The sequence below is a fragment of the Brachyistius frenatus genome, unplaced genomic scaffold, assembly GCF_029030835.1.
Source record: "Brachyistius frenatus isolate BFR_SWC_R1_liver_20210118 unplaced genomic scaffold, ASM2903083v1 Contig_88, whole genome shotgun sequence".
In the NCBI taxonomy this organism is placed as follows: domain Eukaryota; kingdom Metazoa; phylum Chordata; class Actinopteri; family Embiotocidae; genus Brachyistius; species Brachyistius frenatus.
Genome location: NW_027210687.1, coordinates 390,224 through 408,803, shown reverse-complemented (window position 1 = coordinate 408,803; position 18,580 = coordinate 390,224). Strand labels below are relative to the sequence as shown.

General features: G+C 40.5%; 1 protein-coding gene across 1 annotated transcript; it reads left to right on the top strand.

Moving 5' to 3' along the window:
- Positions 1–1,947: 1,947 nt before the first annotated feature.
- Positions 1,948–16,570, top strand: LOC138627594 (SEC14-like protein 1). The gene is made up of 16 exons (XM_069710029.1): positions 1,948–2,068; positions 2,306–2,393; positions 7,198–7,347; positions 8,140–8,271; positions 9,429–9,557; positions 9,703–9,919; positions 10,773–10,882; positions 11,125–11,314; positions 11,750–11,838; positions 11,941–12,011; positions 12,792–12,963; positions 13,669–13,803; positions 14,453–14,587; positions 14,804–15,055; positions 15,214–15,392; positions 15,666–16,570. Exons 2-16 carry the CDS (start codon positions 2,331–2,333, stop codon positions 15,769–15,771), a joined length of 2,130 nt encoding a protein of 709 aa, XP_069566130.1. The 5' UTR covers positions 1,948–2,068; positions 2,306–2,330; the 3' UTR covers positions 15,772–16,570.
- Positions 16,571–18,580: the final 2,010 nt, after the last annotated feature.

Sequence of the window (18,580 nt, the reverse complement as noted above, 5' to 3'; positions counted from 1 at the left end):
GAAAGTCATGGAGAGATCTGTCTTTGCACAAAGTCTATATATGAACTTAAGGAAAAAACACATACATTTCTTGTGCAAAAACTTGTGATCACATGTGACCATGTGCACATGTGAAACATGTATTTTGCCCATTGCAAACCTGGGGTTTTGGAACATTTTCATGGCGGGATGTGTGAAGCCCATGTATATTCCTATGTGAAAACATTTCCACATATTTTCCACATGTTATCATATGTTACAGCATACATGTGATCACATAGGGTGGCTTCACTTTACAGTTATATGCAGTCATTTTCCTGTTCCACGTGTTTTGTGAAGCCTTATTTTACTGATCAAACCCATAGTAGCTTCATTTTATATTTAATTTGTCCATCATCACTAAAATGACAGTTTATGGCGGTCAGAGAAAATCCTGTCCGAAAAAAGAACCCGAATGTCACATTCCTGGTAGTTTGTGAGAAAAGACCACACTGACTGTGCAGTTGCAAAAAGGCAATTTATCCAATTTTTTTGCAGAGACAGTTGGTGGGAACAGCTTGGTCCATGGTAACATTATTCTTTGTGCCCGAGGCTGATTAGAAAAAAATATCTTATCTGAACTCCATTTCCCCCTCTCAGGATGTCCCCTGCTGGACTCCAGTGCTTTATGTCGGCTGCCAGATTGAGAAGCTTTGAATTCACCCCCAGATGCTCCTTCAGGAGTCTGAATGCGGCACCAGCTGCATCTCAATGGGACAGCAAATGTGTGGCAGTGAAGACAGCAAACACCTTTGCAAAATAATGTCAAGGAAAACACATCAGCTATCAAATGTATTGAAATGAAGCATCTTCTATTTTGCAATTGTTTCAAATTCAATACAACATTTTTAATGATATTATCTGTTTAACTATTTGAGTGAAAAGTTGAATCTTGAAGATGTACATGGATTTCAGAATATCTTCCTGTCTGTTTGCCTCCCTTTTGCTTTAATGACGACTTTTACTACCACACATGTTTGTGCTTTTTACCCAACATGATCTCACAATGTTCCAAAGAGCATCTTGTCATATCAGGAATGTTTGTTTTCTCAGCAAACTCTATAACTGTGTTATGCTGCTTTTCCCTCGCACTTAAAATAAACTTGATGTATTGATGTTCTGAAGATGGGCTCACTTTTCCACCTGATCCTGTACTGCTCCCTCAGAAACCTTCAATCTAACCATGATTTGATGCAAAGAAAGCACCTCTTTGTTTAGAAAAACAATTGTGTAGTTGATCATCTGATACAAATGTGAACTCTCATATTCGGATTTGGCAACCAACTCAAAAACGAAAATATCCATGACCTAATGTTATATGTTTGTTGTATGGCATGGGGTGTTTTAAAGTCAACTCCTCACAGTTGGAGTTGTTGCTTAAACTCTGACTGATTTTATAATGTTGTGCAATCGTAGACATGGTAGATCTGTAAATCCCACGTGATAGTATTTTTCCTTTTGGCAGGTAGTTTATGAGTAAAATAAATTGACCTTAATATATTTTTTTATGATTTAATAAAAGTTGAAGGAATAATACACATATAGAAATTGGTGATATTGAGCTTGGCATACATAAAGTAAGGTGATTGTAAGCCTAATATCAGTTGCCATTTACAAAGGTGATCTGTCACATGATTTGTTATCAAATTCTTCTCTGAGTATTATCTCTAATAGGTATGATGGACACTTTCTTTCTTCTGGTGTGGTTAGAAAACCTTTTAAATATTTCAGAAAGCTCTAATGTGTTGATCCATATTGTCGGATAGATACTCGAATCAGTGTCAGGAGTCCAAACTGAAAGAGAAAATGTCCCTGTTGCCACCACCATGTTGGTTAGAAATGTGAACTGCTTGGATCAAAGGTGAACCGGCTTCCTTATTGTAGGAAAGGGGCGGAGCTACCAGTATGTGCCCCTGTCAGAAGGATAATGTCTGTGTGTATCATTTTGCGGTTTAAAATGCGGGAGGTTATACTTTCTTCGGCCAGCTGACAATATGGATACACAGACAGTTATAGAGCTACAGTGACGCATCGGGATTTGAAGTCTGAGGTGAGTTAAGTTCGCATTAGGTCGTTTGTCACTGTGTGCGCGTGCGTGTAGCCTATATCTTCTTTCCACTTGTTAGAAACTTTGGCCGGATGTCATTCCTCGCGATACTTTATATTATCTGAGTAACAGCTGCCTCTTGTATATAACCTATACACGCGCACACACACACACACACACATAGCTTAAACAGCATATTACTGCTGTCATGTCATGCTGTTGTCTCTGATCATTTAACAGAGTTGCCGTGGAATGAGCTTCAACCATGGTGCAGGAATACCAGTCCCCTGTTCGGGTCTTCAAGCACCCATTTGAGTTGATAATGGCGGTGAGTAAAGCGGTTACATATAGTGCCGTCATAAAGACAAGTTATGTATGTCTGTGACCACTTAGCTCCTAACTCGGCAGTGGATGTGATTGTTATTACTTTGCAGGATGTTACATAACCACACTGGGGACTACAGTGCACATATCTACTTTTCTTTGCACCCCTCAGACAAATTCTATGTTTGTGCTGCTGAAAGTAATTAAAGATGAGCATGTGGAAACGTTTCTCACTGGATTCCACAGCTCAGTTGTGGCACCGATAGGGAGACACCTCCCAGGGTCATCGTCTCATTCTTGATGTGCACTTACCTGCAGTAAATGCTGTGTGTTGAACGACAGGTCAGAGTGTACTGCATATACCCTCTCCTCTTCTCTGCTGCTCCTATGGTAAATACAGTAATCTACAGGCTGCCTGCTGCCAGGAAGCTGCTTACCAAACTTTGTGTTTCTTAAGTGGAAAAAAAAAAAAAAAAAAAATCCTCTGTATTGTAAGCAGAATTGACAATTTTGTGTTTTGCCTCCTTGACTGGCCTGTGTTAAATATTTCAGCAAAAGTCACTAATATATATTTGAAGTATCTGTTGCTCATTAAAACTCAGCATATATATCGTTTTCTTATCATCATATGATGCTTCATAAGAGGTCAGAAGTTATTTTGTGTGATTGTTGTAAAGATATTAGGAATATTATATAACTTGAATTGCTGGGCTGACCTTTTTCTTGCTCCTGAGGACAGCTGACAAAATGTAGATGATGCAACACAGTGATAAGACGTGGCCACAGCAGAGTGTTTCCAGCTGTATTTATGTAACTCAAAATAGATTTTGATATCAGTTCAGCAGTATTGAACAGTTACACAGGGAAATACAGTAAAGTAGCGACAGAGATCCGAATTTCTAAACACTTACTCACCACAGAACAACCTGTCTTTTCCTTGAGTGGAATATTTTTCATTATGATACTGATGTATTGGTTTTTTTTTTGTCCTGAAACCTGCATCTCAGTGCTTTAAATTCACATAAAAAACAGGAACTGTGAGCAAAGATAAAGTAGGACAAATGTAAAATAAATGGATTTCCATGAGAGGCGCTCTGATCTCACCCACTCTCACAGTCTGCTCTTGGTGTTGTTTCTTGTTCTCTGAAGTAACATATTAAGCCAAAGGTTTATGCAATATCTTCAGAGTGGGGAGTGTGAAGCTGCTGTGACATTTTGCTCTGCGGCTATGACTTCATTACCACACAGTTACAGTTAACACAGTTCACTGTATGGTCACTGCCCACACAAGTGTCATTTGATACCTTTCCATGAAACATTGCAGGTGTAAAATTCTTGCTGTGTCACTGCAGGTGAAAAGGGTCTTGAAATAAGCCTCCTGTGGAAACTAAATAATGGCTCCTGTGAGAAGAGTCAGGCTGCAGCAGCATAAAGAAGAGAATCCAGTGAATATTCTGCCTCCTCCTCCGCTGCCATTTATCTCCAAGCTTTCTTATTAGTCCCCTGGATGATCCTGGAGCCGGCGATTATTACTTAGGGTAACAGTCCTAATCAGTGTCCAGGATGTTACTGAATGTTCAACCAGTGACATCACTGATGTCCCTTTCATGACACCTCTTTATGACTGACCTGGGCCTCTAATAGAAATGCATTAGATTGGTTTTTATATAGCTGCACGAAGCTAACAGTAAATGTTTTTTTACTTGTAGGATTGCATTTAATCAATATCACCAGAGGAAATAAAACATTATTTATGCTCCATAGCCACAGTCATTAGAGAGGTATTGGCTCGGCCATGTGAAATGTAATAGTGTAGAATATTGGGAGCTGCTGTTTTTTTCATGTTTGAGGCTTACAAAGTCTTCTGGGGGTCATTGATAGTTCTGCTGAGCCTCAAACATTAGAGACTCTTCTTTTATATTCTGCTTCCATTGTGTGTTTACACCATTAACTCTGAGAGGAATGGGCAGGACAACGATTTCAATTTGTCTTCAATCACTGAGACATATTGTTTTTGGTGCACAGTGTCTCTGTTACACAATGCCAGTCAATGCTGCTTATTTACCAGGGAAACATTTCCCATTAATTTTCTCAGTGGATAATTCCATCTCATTGATTGGATTGCTCATGCTGTGCTTTATCAATGCAAGCAGGATGTGTGTGTGTGTGTGTGTGTGTGTGTGTGTGTGTGTGTGTGTGTGTGTGTCTTTCTGAAATACCAGCAGGGAGATGTGAATTTGGAGAGAGAAACAATTGAAAATTCTGCTGCCTTGTGAGTTTCAATAACAGAATAAACAGTATACAGTGGGTACGGAAAGTATTCAGACCCCTTTAAATTTTTCACTCTTTGTTTCATTGCAGCTATTTGCTAAAATCAAAAAAGTTCATTTTATTTCTCATTAATGTACACTCAGCACCCCATCTTGACAGAAAAAAACAGAAATGTAGAAATTTGTGCAAATTTATTAAAAACGAAAAACTGAAATATCACATGGTCATAAGTATTCAGACCCTTTGCTCAGTATTGAGTAGAAGCACCCTTTTGAGCTCGTACAGCCATGAGTCTTCTTGGGAATGATGCAACAAGCTTTTCACACCTGGATTTGGGGATCCTCTGCCATTCTTCCTTGCAGATCCTCTCCAGTTCCGTCAGGTTGGATGGTGAACATTGGTGGACAGCCATTTTCAGGTCTCTCCAGAGATGTTCAATTGGGTTTAGGTCAGGGCTCTGGCTGGGCCAGTCAAGAATGGTCACAGAGTTGTTCCGAAGCCACTCCTTTGTTATTTTAGCTGTGTGCTTCGGGTCATTGTCTTGTTGGAAGGTGAACCTTCGGCCCAGTCTGAGGTCCAGAGCACTCTGGAAGAGGTTTTCTTCCAGGATATCTCTGTACTTGGCGGCATTCATCTTTCCTTCAATTGCAACCAGTCGTCCTGTCCCTGCAGCTGAAAAAAAAAAACCATAGCATGATGCTGTCACCACCATGTTTCACTTTTGGGATTGTATTGGGCAGGTGATGAGCAGTGCCTGGTTTTCTCCACACATACCGCTTAGAATTAACGCCAAAAAGTTCAATCTTGGTCTCATCAGACCAGAGAATCTTATTTCTCATAGTCTGGGAGTCCTTCATGTGTTTTTTTTGGCAAACTCTATGAGGGCTTTCATATGTCTTGCACTGAGGAGAGGCTTCCGTCGGGCCACTCTGCCATAAAGCCCCGACTGGTGGAGGGCTGCAGTGATAGTTGACTTTGTGGAGCTTTCTCCCATCTCCCTACTGCATCTCTGGAGCTCAGCCACAGTGATCTTTGGGTTCTTCTTTACCTCTCTCACCAAGGCTCTTCTCCCACGATTGCTCAGTTTGGCTGGACGGCCAGGTCTAGGAAGAGTTCTGGTCGTCCCAAACTTCTTCCATTTAAGGATTATGGAGGCCACTGTGCTCTTAGGAACCTTGAGTGCTGCAGAAATTATTTTGTAACCTTGGCCAGATCTGTGCCTTGCCACAATTCTGTCTCTGAGCTCCTTGGACAGTTCCTTCGACCTCATGATTCTCATTTGCTCTGACATGCACTGTGAGCTGTAAGATCTTATATAGACAGGTGTGTGCCTTTCCTAATCAAGTCCAATCAGTTTAATTAAACACAGCTGGACTCCAATGAAGGAGTAGAACCATCTCAAGGAGGATCAGAAGAAATGGACAGCATGTGAGTTAAATATGAGTGTCACAGCAAAGGGTCTGAATACTTATGACCATGTGATATTTCAGTTTTTCTTTTTTAATAAATTTGCACAAATTTCTACATTTCTGTTTTTTTCTGTCAAGATGGGGTGCTGAGTGTACATTAATGAGAAATAAAATGAACTTTTTTGATTTTAGCAAATGGCTGCAATGAAACAAAGAGTGAAAAATTTAAAGGGGTCTGAATACTTTCCGTACCCACTGTATATATCTTCAAACCCTTAAAATTTTAAGTCTTTTTGTACCTGATTTTGTACCTCAGTGAAATCATTATTTTAAAACATTACACAGGCTCCTATGAATATCATAAAGGTCTAGTTCCTCCCCTGCCATTGGTTACTTGGTCAATAGTTTTCCATTCATCCCAGACTTTATTTATCTATTTTCTTAGTTTTTTTTGTGTATAAAGTCTGTGTGTGTGTATTTATTCATTGCTCTTTTTCATATTGTGTGCACCTTTTTGTTCTTTCTATGCTGCTGTGATGACCGAATTTCCCAACTGTGGGATCAATAAAGTCAAAAATCTAAATCTAAATCAGAAGGTGGGGAGCTTCTAGTTCCTTACACAGAAGGCCATTATTGTAGATCCTGAAATGCCTGTTTGGTGACTATATATATATATATATATATACAGGTGAGTTCTATTTAAATTGCTCTGGACAGATGGTCATATGCTGTGGGCAGTAAAACACAAAGCAATCACTGCTTGTAAAAGCTGGCACAGCTGCAGGTTGTGGCTTTGCACGAACATAACATTTTAATATGCATTTAAACTAAGCTTCTAACCATTAAATGCATGCAAACCTGACACAGAAATCAAGTCCTGTACATCGCACACTGTTCTATTTAATCAGCATCACTGATTATCGTTTACTTTTATGGCAAATACAAGTGACCTTGTTGTAATATAATGTTCAAGCAGAGAGCTGTTAGGACAAAGGCAAAGCACCCTGTGGAACAAAATGACCAGGCACTGTTGTTGTAAAAAAAAAAAAAAAAAAGCATAAAAATACATACAATATACACTTTTCTTATTTAAATGTCTTGTAAATGTGATTTATTTCTCCCATTCAGGCCTATGTGAGGAGATTCCCAAATTGCCCGTTGATCCCAGTGTTTGTGGACAGTGAGATCATCAGCCAGAGCCAAAGTGAGGACGGATCAAAGCTGATAACTGAGAGGCGATGTATGATCGACATTGATGCCCCTCGACTTCTCAAACGGGTACCTCTAATCTGACCTATTACACATGAAACAATCACCACAGTTGCTGTTATCGGGTTATTTGCTTTAAAGAACAAAAATAGGAAGACTGTTGCCGTGTTCTAAATGCCATACTTGTGTACTAACACTCACTATTTTGAGTGCATAAGTGCGTTCACACTGTCAAGTATAGAAACATGCAGTGCACTACAAGTACCAAGATGACAAACCAAAAGAAGTGTGAAATGCTGGAAAATGTCCACCCTAAACGGTCGCCATCTTGGCTACATGGAGAAATGGCCACCGACGTAAATAATTTTCAAATTAAGGCGTCCGAGGAAGTTGCAGCTGTTGGAGAACACTTCACAAAAAAAGATTTTCATTACTGCTGCTGGACTTTTTGTTGCATTTGTTAAAAAGATGTTAATTTCTGGGTAAAATTTTTTTAATCTGCAGATATTTTGGCAGGTGATATATTCACATGCTGTGGTTATTTCCGGTCAGTTCAGAAAAGCAGTGTGGTTTGAAACAACACTACTCGGTTGAAATTCCTGCACTGCACAAATAAGAGTCCTAACATGGAAGAGCACTATGTTTTAGTGTACTAAAGGAAGTAAGTCATTTGTAACACAGCATGTGTCAGAGAGTTGGTAGTCAGATGCTATTTTTCTTCAGTGTTGCATTAGATTGCATTCATTTGCGTTATGTGTAAATGTGTGCGGATGAACTGTTAAAATCCCACCACGGCATTACAAATGTTCAGGGGACATATCTAATCAACTCCTGAAAACCCCTTGTTTGCTCTGCATGTAGATTGCCGGTGTAGACTACCTGTACTTCATCCAAAAGAACACGCTGAACCGCAGAGACAGGACACTCCACATCGAGGTCCACAATGACACCTTTTCCAGCAGAGTCATTGTCCGTGAGTGCTGCAGCTACACGGTGAGTCTCCGAGTCAGACATGGTACCAGCAGAGTCTGTCAGAGGTTTATGTCTTTGTTGTTGTGCGTATTTTATTGCTTTTGTACGTTGTAGAACACTTTTACAGTGCCTCGTGCTCTTTGGATGAAATGGAGCTCCTCCTGAAGGCATTGCAATGTGCGATGCATGAATTATTCATTTTAGGTGATCCTCCCATCGATGTGCTCGAGGCTCTGAACAGCTCGTGTCACCAGATGTTTTTTAAAGTTGGGGTTGTTTCAGTCACAGGCAGTCCAATAATACCCTCCCCAGTAAAATGCTCTTTCCAGTATAACATCACCACTAATATGTTTTCTGGTAGATATGATGCGAACATAAAACTAAGTCATTTCAATCAGGAGAGACTCGATTTGACAAGCGAAGGTGCAGATAAAAGCTTGAAGGATGTGACAGTCTTTGGTCAATAGAAGCCATTGTGATGACATCAGATTTAAAAGGGGGGGGGTGCAGGGGCCCCACCCGTCTAGACACGGGTGGTGGTGGTGGTGGTGGTGGTGGTGGTGATGGATTGAAGATGAATTTTATACAAGTTTGCTCAGTGGTGGGCAGACATCTGCCTCAACCGTTTGGGATGAGGGGAGAGCGGAGAGGGAAAAGAAAAGTGCATGGAGACACAACAACAAACACTGGGAAGGTTGGTGGTGCAGTGACTGTGGAGCTGGATGACAAGAAGTGAATACAGATGAGCTTGACCTGGGCACTGGGTATGAAGACCGGAGGAGGGAGGGGTGGAGAAGGGTCGCAGCAGGTCACCCAGACCTGAAGTTTGACAGCAATGGACTGGCAATGTTTGATAGGTTTACCCAAAACGCCCAAAGTCAGGCAAATATAAGAAGCAGGGAGAATGAACTGAGGAATAATGAAAAATAAAGATGTTCTTCCTGATTGCACTTGCACTTTTAGCTCCATCAGTCACCTTGTTTCTTGTATACCCTTACTTTAATTCACATTTGAAATACTTTGCATTGGTTACTTTGAAATTACAATCAATATTGGGATTTTATTTATCGGTATATGTATCGATGCGTTGTTTTGGATGATATTTCAGCTTTTGTATTTATCATACTTTGCTGTGACTTACAAGTGACGAATATTCCCATGTTTGTCCTCTTCCACAGGCTCATCCAGAGAATGAGGACTGGACGTGCTTTGAACAGACAGCTACTCTGGATATTAAGTCCTTTTTTGGTTTTGAGACCATGGCAGAGAAGATAGCAATGAAACAGTATGCAAGTAGCATTAAGAAGGTTCGCATATTTGATTTGACTGTTTGTGTGAAACATCATCATTTTAGTTATACATTTGTCGAAAACTAAAAATGTGAAAATTGCTTCAGTATTGGTCCACATTGTGACCTGATCTTTCAAATTAACCAGAGGTTAAATGTTGTAGGGTAAAGAAATTATTGAGTACCACCTCAGAGAGCTGGAGGAAGGAGGAGTAACTTACATACCTCGATGGACCCCTGCTGACTCCTCCACGGTCACTGCAAGGCTCCAGCTGCCACCTCCATCTACTGCCAGAGCCATTCCAGGCAACAGTGCCAAGGATGGACTGCGCAATAAAGAACCGGCCTGTCCCACTGAGCTAGTGGCTGGTTCGCCTGACGGTCAGTGAGCACTCACAACAAAGTTTAGAATAGAAACTAGCACACACAAAAAAAACCCCGCTGCAATGTAAATGTTAAAAGATGTGCGTTATGTATCTCTTTGTGTCCTGTGACACGTATATTTACTGAAGGGGTGAACAAATAGCTAGCTACAAGTTTCCCAATTAGGTTTTTGAGTTCATTTTAAAGTCCCCTCTTCACTCCAAAATTGCTCCAGTTGAATGTTTGAGCTTCACTGTATGTATGATGTATGTGCAGAGTTTAATACCAGACGCCTGTTTTCACATTTATCTGCCGAAGGGGGAAAGTTTTTCTGTGCTCACTGAAAATCTGATTTTAAGGTTTGGGCCTGTGAGCATGATTTGTTACATCACATCAAGTCTGAAAGTCAAACCGGGTCCAACATTTAACGATGTTGCGACTTGCAGCCTCCACTGCATTTACACCGAAAATTGACTTTTCAGTAAAGGAAGAGAAATTTTCTCTCCAGCCGTTCAACTTTAAAAATGAAAAATACTGGCATATTGATAGATTCTGGAATTTGATGCCAAAGTAGCAAATGGTATTTTAATAAGTTATAAGTATAATAATAAGATAGTGTAACCTTTTTGCAGGGACCCAAACCATATCAGACACAAATCACTATTCATTGTTATAATACATGTCTCGGGAGTGTAGGTCTGTAATCAGAAAATTAAATCCTAGATTTATGCTGCAGTACGATAGTTTTACAACCACTGTGACTTTTACTGATGCTGATATCACAAATACTATATTATTTGGAGTCCCTGATGTCTTAATGCGATGCATGCGATATGTAAATTTTTTGCTGTAAATGTGCTTTGGCCTGTAGACAAGTTGGATGCTGACTACATCAGACGTTACCTTGGTGATTTAACGCCTCTGCAGGAGAGCTGTCTCATTCGACTGCGTCAGTGGCTCCAGGAAACCCACAAGGGCAAGGTCTCATATACACAACAGCTTCTTTGACTACAGAGCCCTTTGTGCAGTGATGCGCGGCACACTTTATTTCTCGGACAACCTTCTGCTCAGCTCGTGCTCCCACACTTAAAGCAGTTTTACACACACTGAATGCTGCAGAATAAAGTAATTAAATAATAAGCATGTATGTAAGACATGCCTTTGCATTCATCAGTAACATGACCCAGAACTATGGCATTTTGACCCCTGTGTGTTTTCTACAGATTCCAAAGGATCAGCATGTGCTGCGATTTCTCCGGGCCAGAGATTTCAACATCGACAAGGCCAGGGAGTTCTTGTGCCAGTCACTTACCTGGAGAAAGCAGCATCAGGTGGATTTCCTGTTAGACACATGGGAGCGCCCTCAACTGCTTCAGGATTATTACACGGGAGGCTGGCACCACCATGACAGAGGTGAGTGAGCCGTACTGGCTGCTTCATCTTATTCTCTCTTCATTTCCCAGGTTATTTCTTTAGTTGTGAGGTTTGTCTGCAGTAAAAGTAAACACATGTCAGTTGTGTAAAGCATCAAAGGGATTAAGTCTTCTGCATACATAAAGTCTACAAGGGTTGAAATGGCCTGTTAATTATTGACTGTGAAGTCTGACCATCTGTCATCGCTCTCATGTTTGGAAATGAGTCGGCTCAGCTGATCCACCAGGTCAGGTAAATACAGGAAGTGCCCTTTGAATGTTCACAGGCTCAATTACTGCCTTTCAGACTGGTAAATACCAGATTTACATAGTAAACATGTTGCCTCCAAGGCACTATTACTGCAAATGTCCTTCTGCCTGTTGACATTTTCTTGTTGAACAGCCTGTGAATGTCTGCGTGTGACGTGTCGTTTAGATGGCCGTCCTCTGTATATCCTGCGTCTGGGTCAAATGGACACTAAAGGACTGGTTCGAGCCTTGGGGGAAGAGGCGCTACTGAGACAGGTCACATGACTACTTGAAGAAGATATATGACTTAACATCCACATATACAGAATCATTTTCATTCAACATATCTTCAGTTGCATTAATGCTACAACCTCATAGGTCCTGTCCATCATCGAGGAGGGACTGAGGCGGTGTGAGGAAAACACCAGAGTCTTTGGTCGACCTATTAGGTGCCTAAATAGTGTTTTATTGTAATAGTGTCATTAGTTAATCAGCAATCAGGTATACGCGCGCTTGTACAACCCCGTTTCCCCAAAATTTGGGACGCTGTGTGAAATGTAAATAATAACAGAATGCAATGATTTGCAAATCATGTAAACCCATATTTAATTGCAAATAGACCAAAGACTGTTGAAACTGAACTGTGGTTACAACCAATGGTTTTCGAAATTGTTTCTAAGCCCATGCAGTGAGTGTGTGATTTCGAATGCAGTGCCACTTGTGGGTGGTAGATCACGGCCATGCAATATTGGTTTGTCGCTTGCTTACAGAGATTTGTCCGGATTCTCTGAATCTTTTAATGATTATTATAAACTGCAGATGATTAAATACCCACATTCTTTGCAATTTTACTTTGAGGAATGTTTTCCTTAGATTGTTGCACTATTTTTCTACGCAGTCTTTCTCAGAGTGGTGAACCGCTCTCCATCGTCACTACTGAGAGACTCCTCCTCTCTAAGATACTCTTTTTATACCCAGCACATACTTTTATGTTACTGATTTGTTGACAAGTATCTTAATTAAAATTTTTTTTAATATAAAACAATGCAATATCTCCGTTTCAACATTTGATATGTTGTCTTTGGTCTATTTTCAATTAAATGTGGGTTTATGTAATTTGCAAAGGATTGCATTCTGTTTTTACATTTTACACAGCGTCCCAACTTAACCTGAAACGGGGTTGTATGCAGAATACAGTCGCGTCATGTTTGTTTTATTGTGTCTGTCAGCTGTTGGACTTGCCTGGTGGATCTGGAAGCTCTAAACATGCGTCATCTGTGGAGACCAGGCGTCAAAGCTCTGCTAAGAATCATCGAGGTGGTGGAAGCCAACTACCCTGAAACTCTGGGTCGCCTGCTCATTCTGAGGGCTCCTCGAGTTTTCCCAGTGCTCTGGACCCTGGTGAGAATAAATGCATCAATTTACATTTGATGTGCAACCATGAATGTGATTTTAATTAATCTCTTGGAAGATTTCACAAAAGTTGTAGAGTACAGACACAGACATGGCATCAATAGGAATTTTAAATAGTTGGATGCAATCCAGCCTCACTGCATGTATAAGTACATGATAAACAAAGAAGAAAAGGAGAGAAAAATCCAATATTGAGAAATAAAGATAATGAATGCTGTGCAATATGCAGAGAATTAACTAAACCCCCTCGGGGACATTTGATTATTGCTATAGTAGTATGCAATAGCTTGTAGAATTCAGCAAAGAAATAAAAATAAGTCGTAATTTATGCACAGAGATATATGATAATAAACCAAAGCAATAATAAATGTACCTAATGCAGTACTCAGTTGATGCATTTTACAAGTGAATTTTAGTCTGTAACTATTACCTCGTGGAGATGCGAAAGATACAACTAATTACTGACAAACAGATAATGAAATTACAAATAGTAATATAAAATAAGCTGTTATCACAATTAAATCAATATAAAAAAAAATGCATGGATGCCTGGTAACACCACCAACCAGTCAACCTGTGTATTTTTCACACATGAATAATTAATTGATATTGGATTGACTTCCACGGTTCATAAGAAGTAATCCTGCAGTTTGTTGCTTGTTGTTTGATGAACGTTGGTCTTCCCGTTTCCAGGTCAGCCCCCTAATTGATGAGAACACTCGTAAGAAGTTCCTGGTTTATGCTGGAAATGATTACAAGGGTCCGGGAGGCTTAGTGGACTACATGGACAGAGAAATCATCCCTGACTTCCTGCGAGGGGATTGCATGGTGAGGTTAAGACCTCAGCTTATCGACGTGTACATGTGAATTTCATTTTCAGAGCGGACATGCACTGAGCTCATGGTTTGATCTTTTGACAGTGTCTTCTCAGTCAGTTAATACCAATCAATTAATCACTGGCATCTATATCAAGTGGCTTCTTCACTTTGTCATTTTAAATGTTAGGGCTGCAGTAGATAGACTGTGTGTAACTGACTCGGGTGGAAACCACTGATGCGGCTACTGTTGTTAAGCAAGCTCTTGACTCTGTGTTGTTTTGTGGTGAAGAAATGATGGACAGGAAGCTGGAGTCTATTTTTGTACTGCAGGTTATTGTCAAATAGGAACAGAATAAATGTCCTGGTCAATCAACAGCTGGCTCACCTCGGTTGGCTCAAACACATCACACAATAAAATATCAAGATCGACTATTTGTAGCACACCAGCTAACCAGCTTGCATTATTTCACATTATGGGACCAATTTAAGCTCTGTGAATGCATTACGTGTAATTTGTAAACCCTGTCGGGACATTTCCTCTGCAACTCTTATTTTCAAACAAGCCCAACACATCTACACATGTTAACACATATTAATGTGTGTTTTTCTGCTTTCATTATTGGTTGAACTCGTCTTTTTCCCCCCGCTGACCCCTCTAGTGTGACATCCCTGAGGGAGGTATGGTCCCCAAATCTCTGTACAGGACAGCAGAGCAGCTGGAGAGTGAGGAAAACTGCCTGCTGACCGACTCCATCTACAAGAGTGCCAGCATCTTCAAGGGAGCTCCATATGAGGTGCAGTCTCAACTTTTAGGTGTTTTACCATGAGGGAGCTTAGCTTTACTGTTGGCTTGACTGTTTCTGTGTATGTTGTGGATTTTATGGTCTGGATTAGGGTGCCACCAACTGGAACAAATCTACACTGCATGCTTGCAGCTAAAAATAAATAATGTGATTAATGGCTCGCAGTCTGCTGTTCTGTGTCTCTAATGTCCTTACATCTGTCTGCAGATGCTGATTGAGATCACAGAGGCTTCCTCAGTCATCACCTGGGACTTTGATGTGTCTAAAGGAGATGTGCTCTTCAACATCTACCACTCAAAGAGGGCTCCTCAGCCCCCAAAGAAAGACTCTCTGGGAGCCCATGGCCTCACGTCCCTCGGGGCAGTGAATGCCCAGCTGATAGACAGGAGCTGGGTGCTGGGCCAGGACTACAGCATGGTGGAGAAAGCCCTCACCTGCAGGGAGGGAGAGAGCATCCAGGTAAGAGAGAGGAAATGCAGGAGACGTGAAAATCTGTACTCTTGTCTTTTCTTGTGGTTTTAACTAAACTTGTTTTTTGTTTCCATGTTGTCCCTGATGGTTAATCATCGACTGCTGCAGCCTCAGATTGATCCTGTGGATTTCTTTTCTTAAAACAGGGCTCCCACATAACCCGCTGGCCCGGCTTCTACATCCTCCAGTGGCGCTTCCACAGCTCGGCAGCCTGCGCCGCCTCCAGCCTGCCTCGTGTGGATGATGTGCTGGCCTCCCTGCAGGTCTCCTCCCACAAGTGTAAGATCATGTACTACACCGAGGTGCTGGCCTCCCATGACTTCAGGTCAGTTTATTTATGCGGCTGAGCTTTACTCCTCTGGTCAGGTCATGTTTTCTTCCACTGAAGCTGCCTTTCACTGCACTTGTGTGGGCTCTTTAAACACCGACACAGATATTTCTGGAAAATATGTTTCTTGGTTTTACAGAGAAATTAGCTGTTGTACATATATTATGTCACCTGCTTTTTTCCACAGAGATTAGTAATTGATTGACGTCAATAATGTCTGAGAATTAACACTTCTTGTCTCTATTTTTTTTTCTTTTCTGTTTTTTCCAGGGGATCCATGACCAGTCTGGAGTCATGTCACAGTGGTTTCTCCCAGCTCAGTGTTGCCACTACTTCCTCCAGCCAATCACATGCCAGCTCCACTATTTCAAGGTAGCATCTGTTCAGCAGGCGTCCAAAGGCAACAGTGACCAAAACACACTGACATCCAGCTCTGCATGTGCTTTATGCCTTTAAGTCATTTAAAAAAAAAAAAAAAAATCTAAATTTAATCTGACAATTAAAAGTGAGGTCACTGGTGTTGGCTTCTAGGAAATTATGTACTTACAGTGTGCACTTGTTATTTTGTTGTATAATAGTGTATGGCAGGGGTCTTCAACGTTTTTCAGGCCAAGGACTCCCAAACTGAAAGAGAGATGGAGCAGAGACACCCTACTATATATATTGTATAAAATTGTGTTTTACATTAAACTGGAGGAGTGCAGGAGGCTTGGAGGACAGGTCCAGGCTAGTCTTGGGCTGTGAGTGAACCAGCGCCCAGCTTGAGAGAGCTCCTGTGTGTCGCTGAATGTGTACATTTCTGACTGAAAGATAACATCTTCTGCTTCCATTTATCCATTCGCTACAATATGTTGGATTCATGTTAATGTGTATTTAAAGACATTTAAATTTGTGGGGAAAAAAAATTGGGGGGAAAAAAATATGAAAAAAATATGAAAAATTGTCTAATCAACCAAAACTTTCACGACCCCCTGCAGTACCTCCGCGGACCGCCTAGGGGTCGGGGAGCCCCTGTTGAAGACCTCTGGTGTATAGTATAACAATACAAATGGGCATTGAAAGTGACAGATATGTGTAGTTAGATGTATGTCCACGTCATATGGCATTACAGAAAATTAAAAAGGATATGTCTCACGCAGCAGTTTGCGAATAATATTAGATAGATAGATAGATTGATTGATTACACGTGAAAAATATCTGCATAATGGAGCATCTACCCTTCATTGTCCACAAGATGGCAGTGTAGTCTGTGACTCCCAACTGCTCACATATCTGCAGTGTACCTTGCAATTGCCATTTATAGCACACACTTCATCTGGTTTTCTATGAAATCTAAAGGAGAATTGTTTAAATAAAGAATATATTGCAGGTATAAGTATATGATGTCTCCAGAGTGCATCTTTGTTCCTACCAAATGTTTCAAACAGTAACCGCAATATCAGTGCTGTGTTAGAGAAGTAATTCAAAATTATCCCACAGATGGGTTAATATTTTTACAGTAATAGGTGAGGTGTTAGGAGTGAGAGGGTGATATGAAATCTCTTTTTAAATATACAGCAAACTCTAAATTTCATGTAATGTTGTTTTTGGGCTTGTTGGGCATAAATGCTGAGTTTTCTGAGGCAGCTAATTTGAATGCAATATAGTGCAGCCCCTTGTGATCTGGCACAGGTCCAGGCAGACAACTGATTTACATAAAACTTTAATTTCCATAAACTTATCAGATGCTTCCAGCTGAAACTTAATCGAATTTTCCTGTGTTATATTTCCCCTTGGTTTGCAAACTTGTGTCATGTTGCTGCTTATCCCAACAAAATTCAAAAGGCAGGTGATTTTGGTTTTCTGAGAACAGAAGCCTGACTTCCTGCTGGCATGCCAGGGTTGTTAGAAAGAGGAAGTGCACTGACTTTGCCAGAAGCATATTTACTGAATTACTCAGCTTGCTCTAATGACCTCCCCAGACCTACATTGTTCACAAAAATAATAGCACCTCTTTGTCCTGATAGGCTTAATCTGCTATTAAAATCTCTTCTTCTCGAATAGTTATGTGATTTAAGGCTGAATTGCTTTACTGGTCTCTTGAAAACAAGGTCTGTTATATATGTAACATGTGGTAAGCAAATTGAATACTCAATAATGTATCACCTCATATTGTAGCTACCTGTTTGGTTGACCTGAAATAACCTTGTGGAGGAATGCAAGCTGGCCTACACTCTACAGCCCGATAACAGCTCTGTGAAGCAGCACTTTGTCACAGTGGTGCTTTGAGCTCAATGCTTACCATGGTCGTCACTGTAGTTTAGCATGTTAACATGCAAAATACAATCCGCACCAAACTCAAATGACAGCTGAGGATGATGGGAATGCCTCTTATCCTGCAGGTGCTTTCTCATAAATCCAATTAAACAGAAATTTTGAACCGATGATGACACTAGATTATACGAGAAGGGATCCCGGAGTTATTATTGTGAGGATGGAATTGAATATCTGCACCAAATTTTATTAGAAGCGATCAGCCAAAACCAAAAATGTGAAGCTCGTATAGATGAAAGGTCCAGAGGAAATCACCAAAGTTATTGAAGACTTGAGAGGGACAATGAATGGTTGTACAAAATTTCATAGTTATCTGTCAGATATAATTCTTAATATAGATCAGTGAGTCTGTTTTCCACTCCTTTCCTTCAAAACAGATTAATAAAACTAAACCTTCTTCTTCTGGATCTTAACAGGTAAACGTACAATTCATCTTTTTATGACGGGCATTAGTTATCAGTGACTTCATATTGCTGTGCATTAATCCAAGAGGTCATCTTTGTCATTTTTTTTTTTTATAAATACATTTGTAAGAAAGACAATGAACATCTGTGGGTCTCTTCTGTGTTTGGACATATTTAACCTCAATAGAAAACGTAAAACCTGACATGTAGTGCACAATACAACGACATTCAATATAATTACTTTTGAGTATTGTATCTTGGATTTCAGGCTTTTGTCTTGTTGTGAAAAGTGATCTGTCTATATGTACATTTGTTGTCAGCCTTTTACTTTATAATGCCGGAGAAATGATTTCTCTTCACTCAGTGTTTGCTCCGCCGTCTCGAGCAGTCACTCATACAAATCTCTCAGGAGAAAGAGATCAGTTCCTCAGTCTTCATTTCAACATTTCATCACTGTTACTCCTTGAT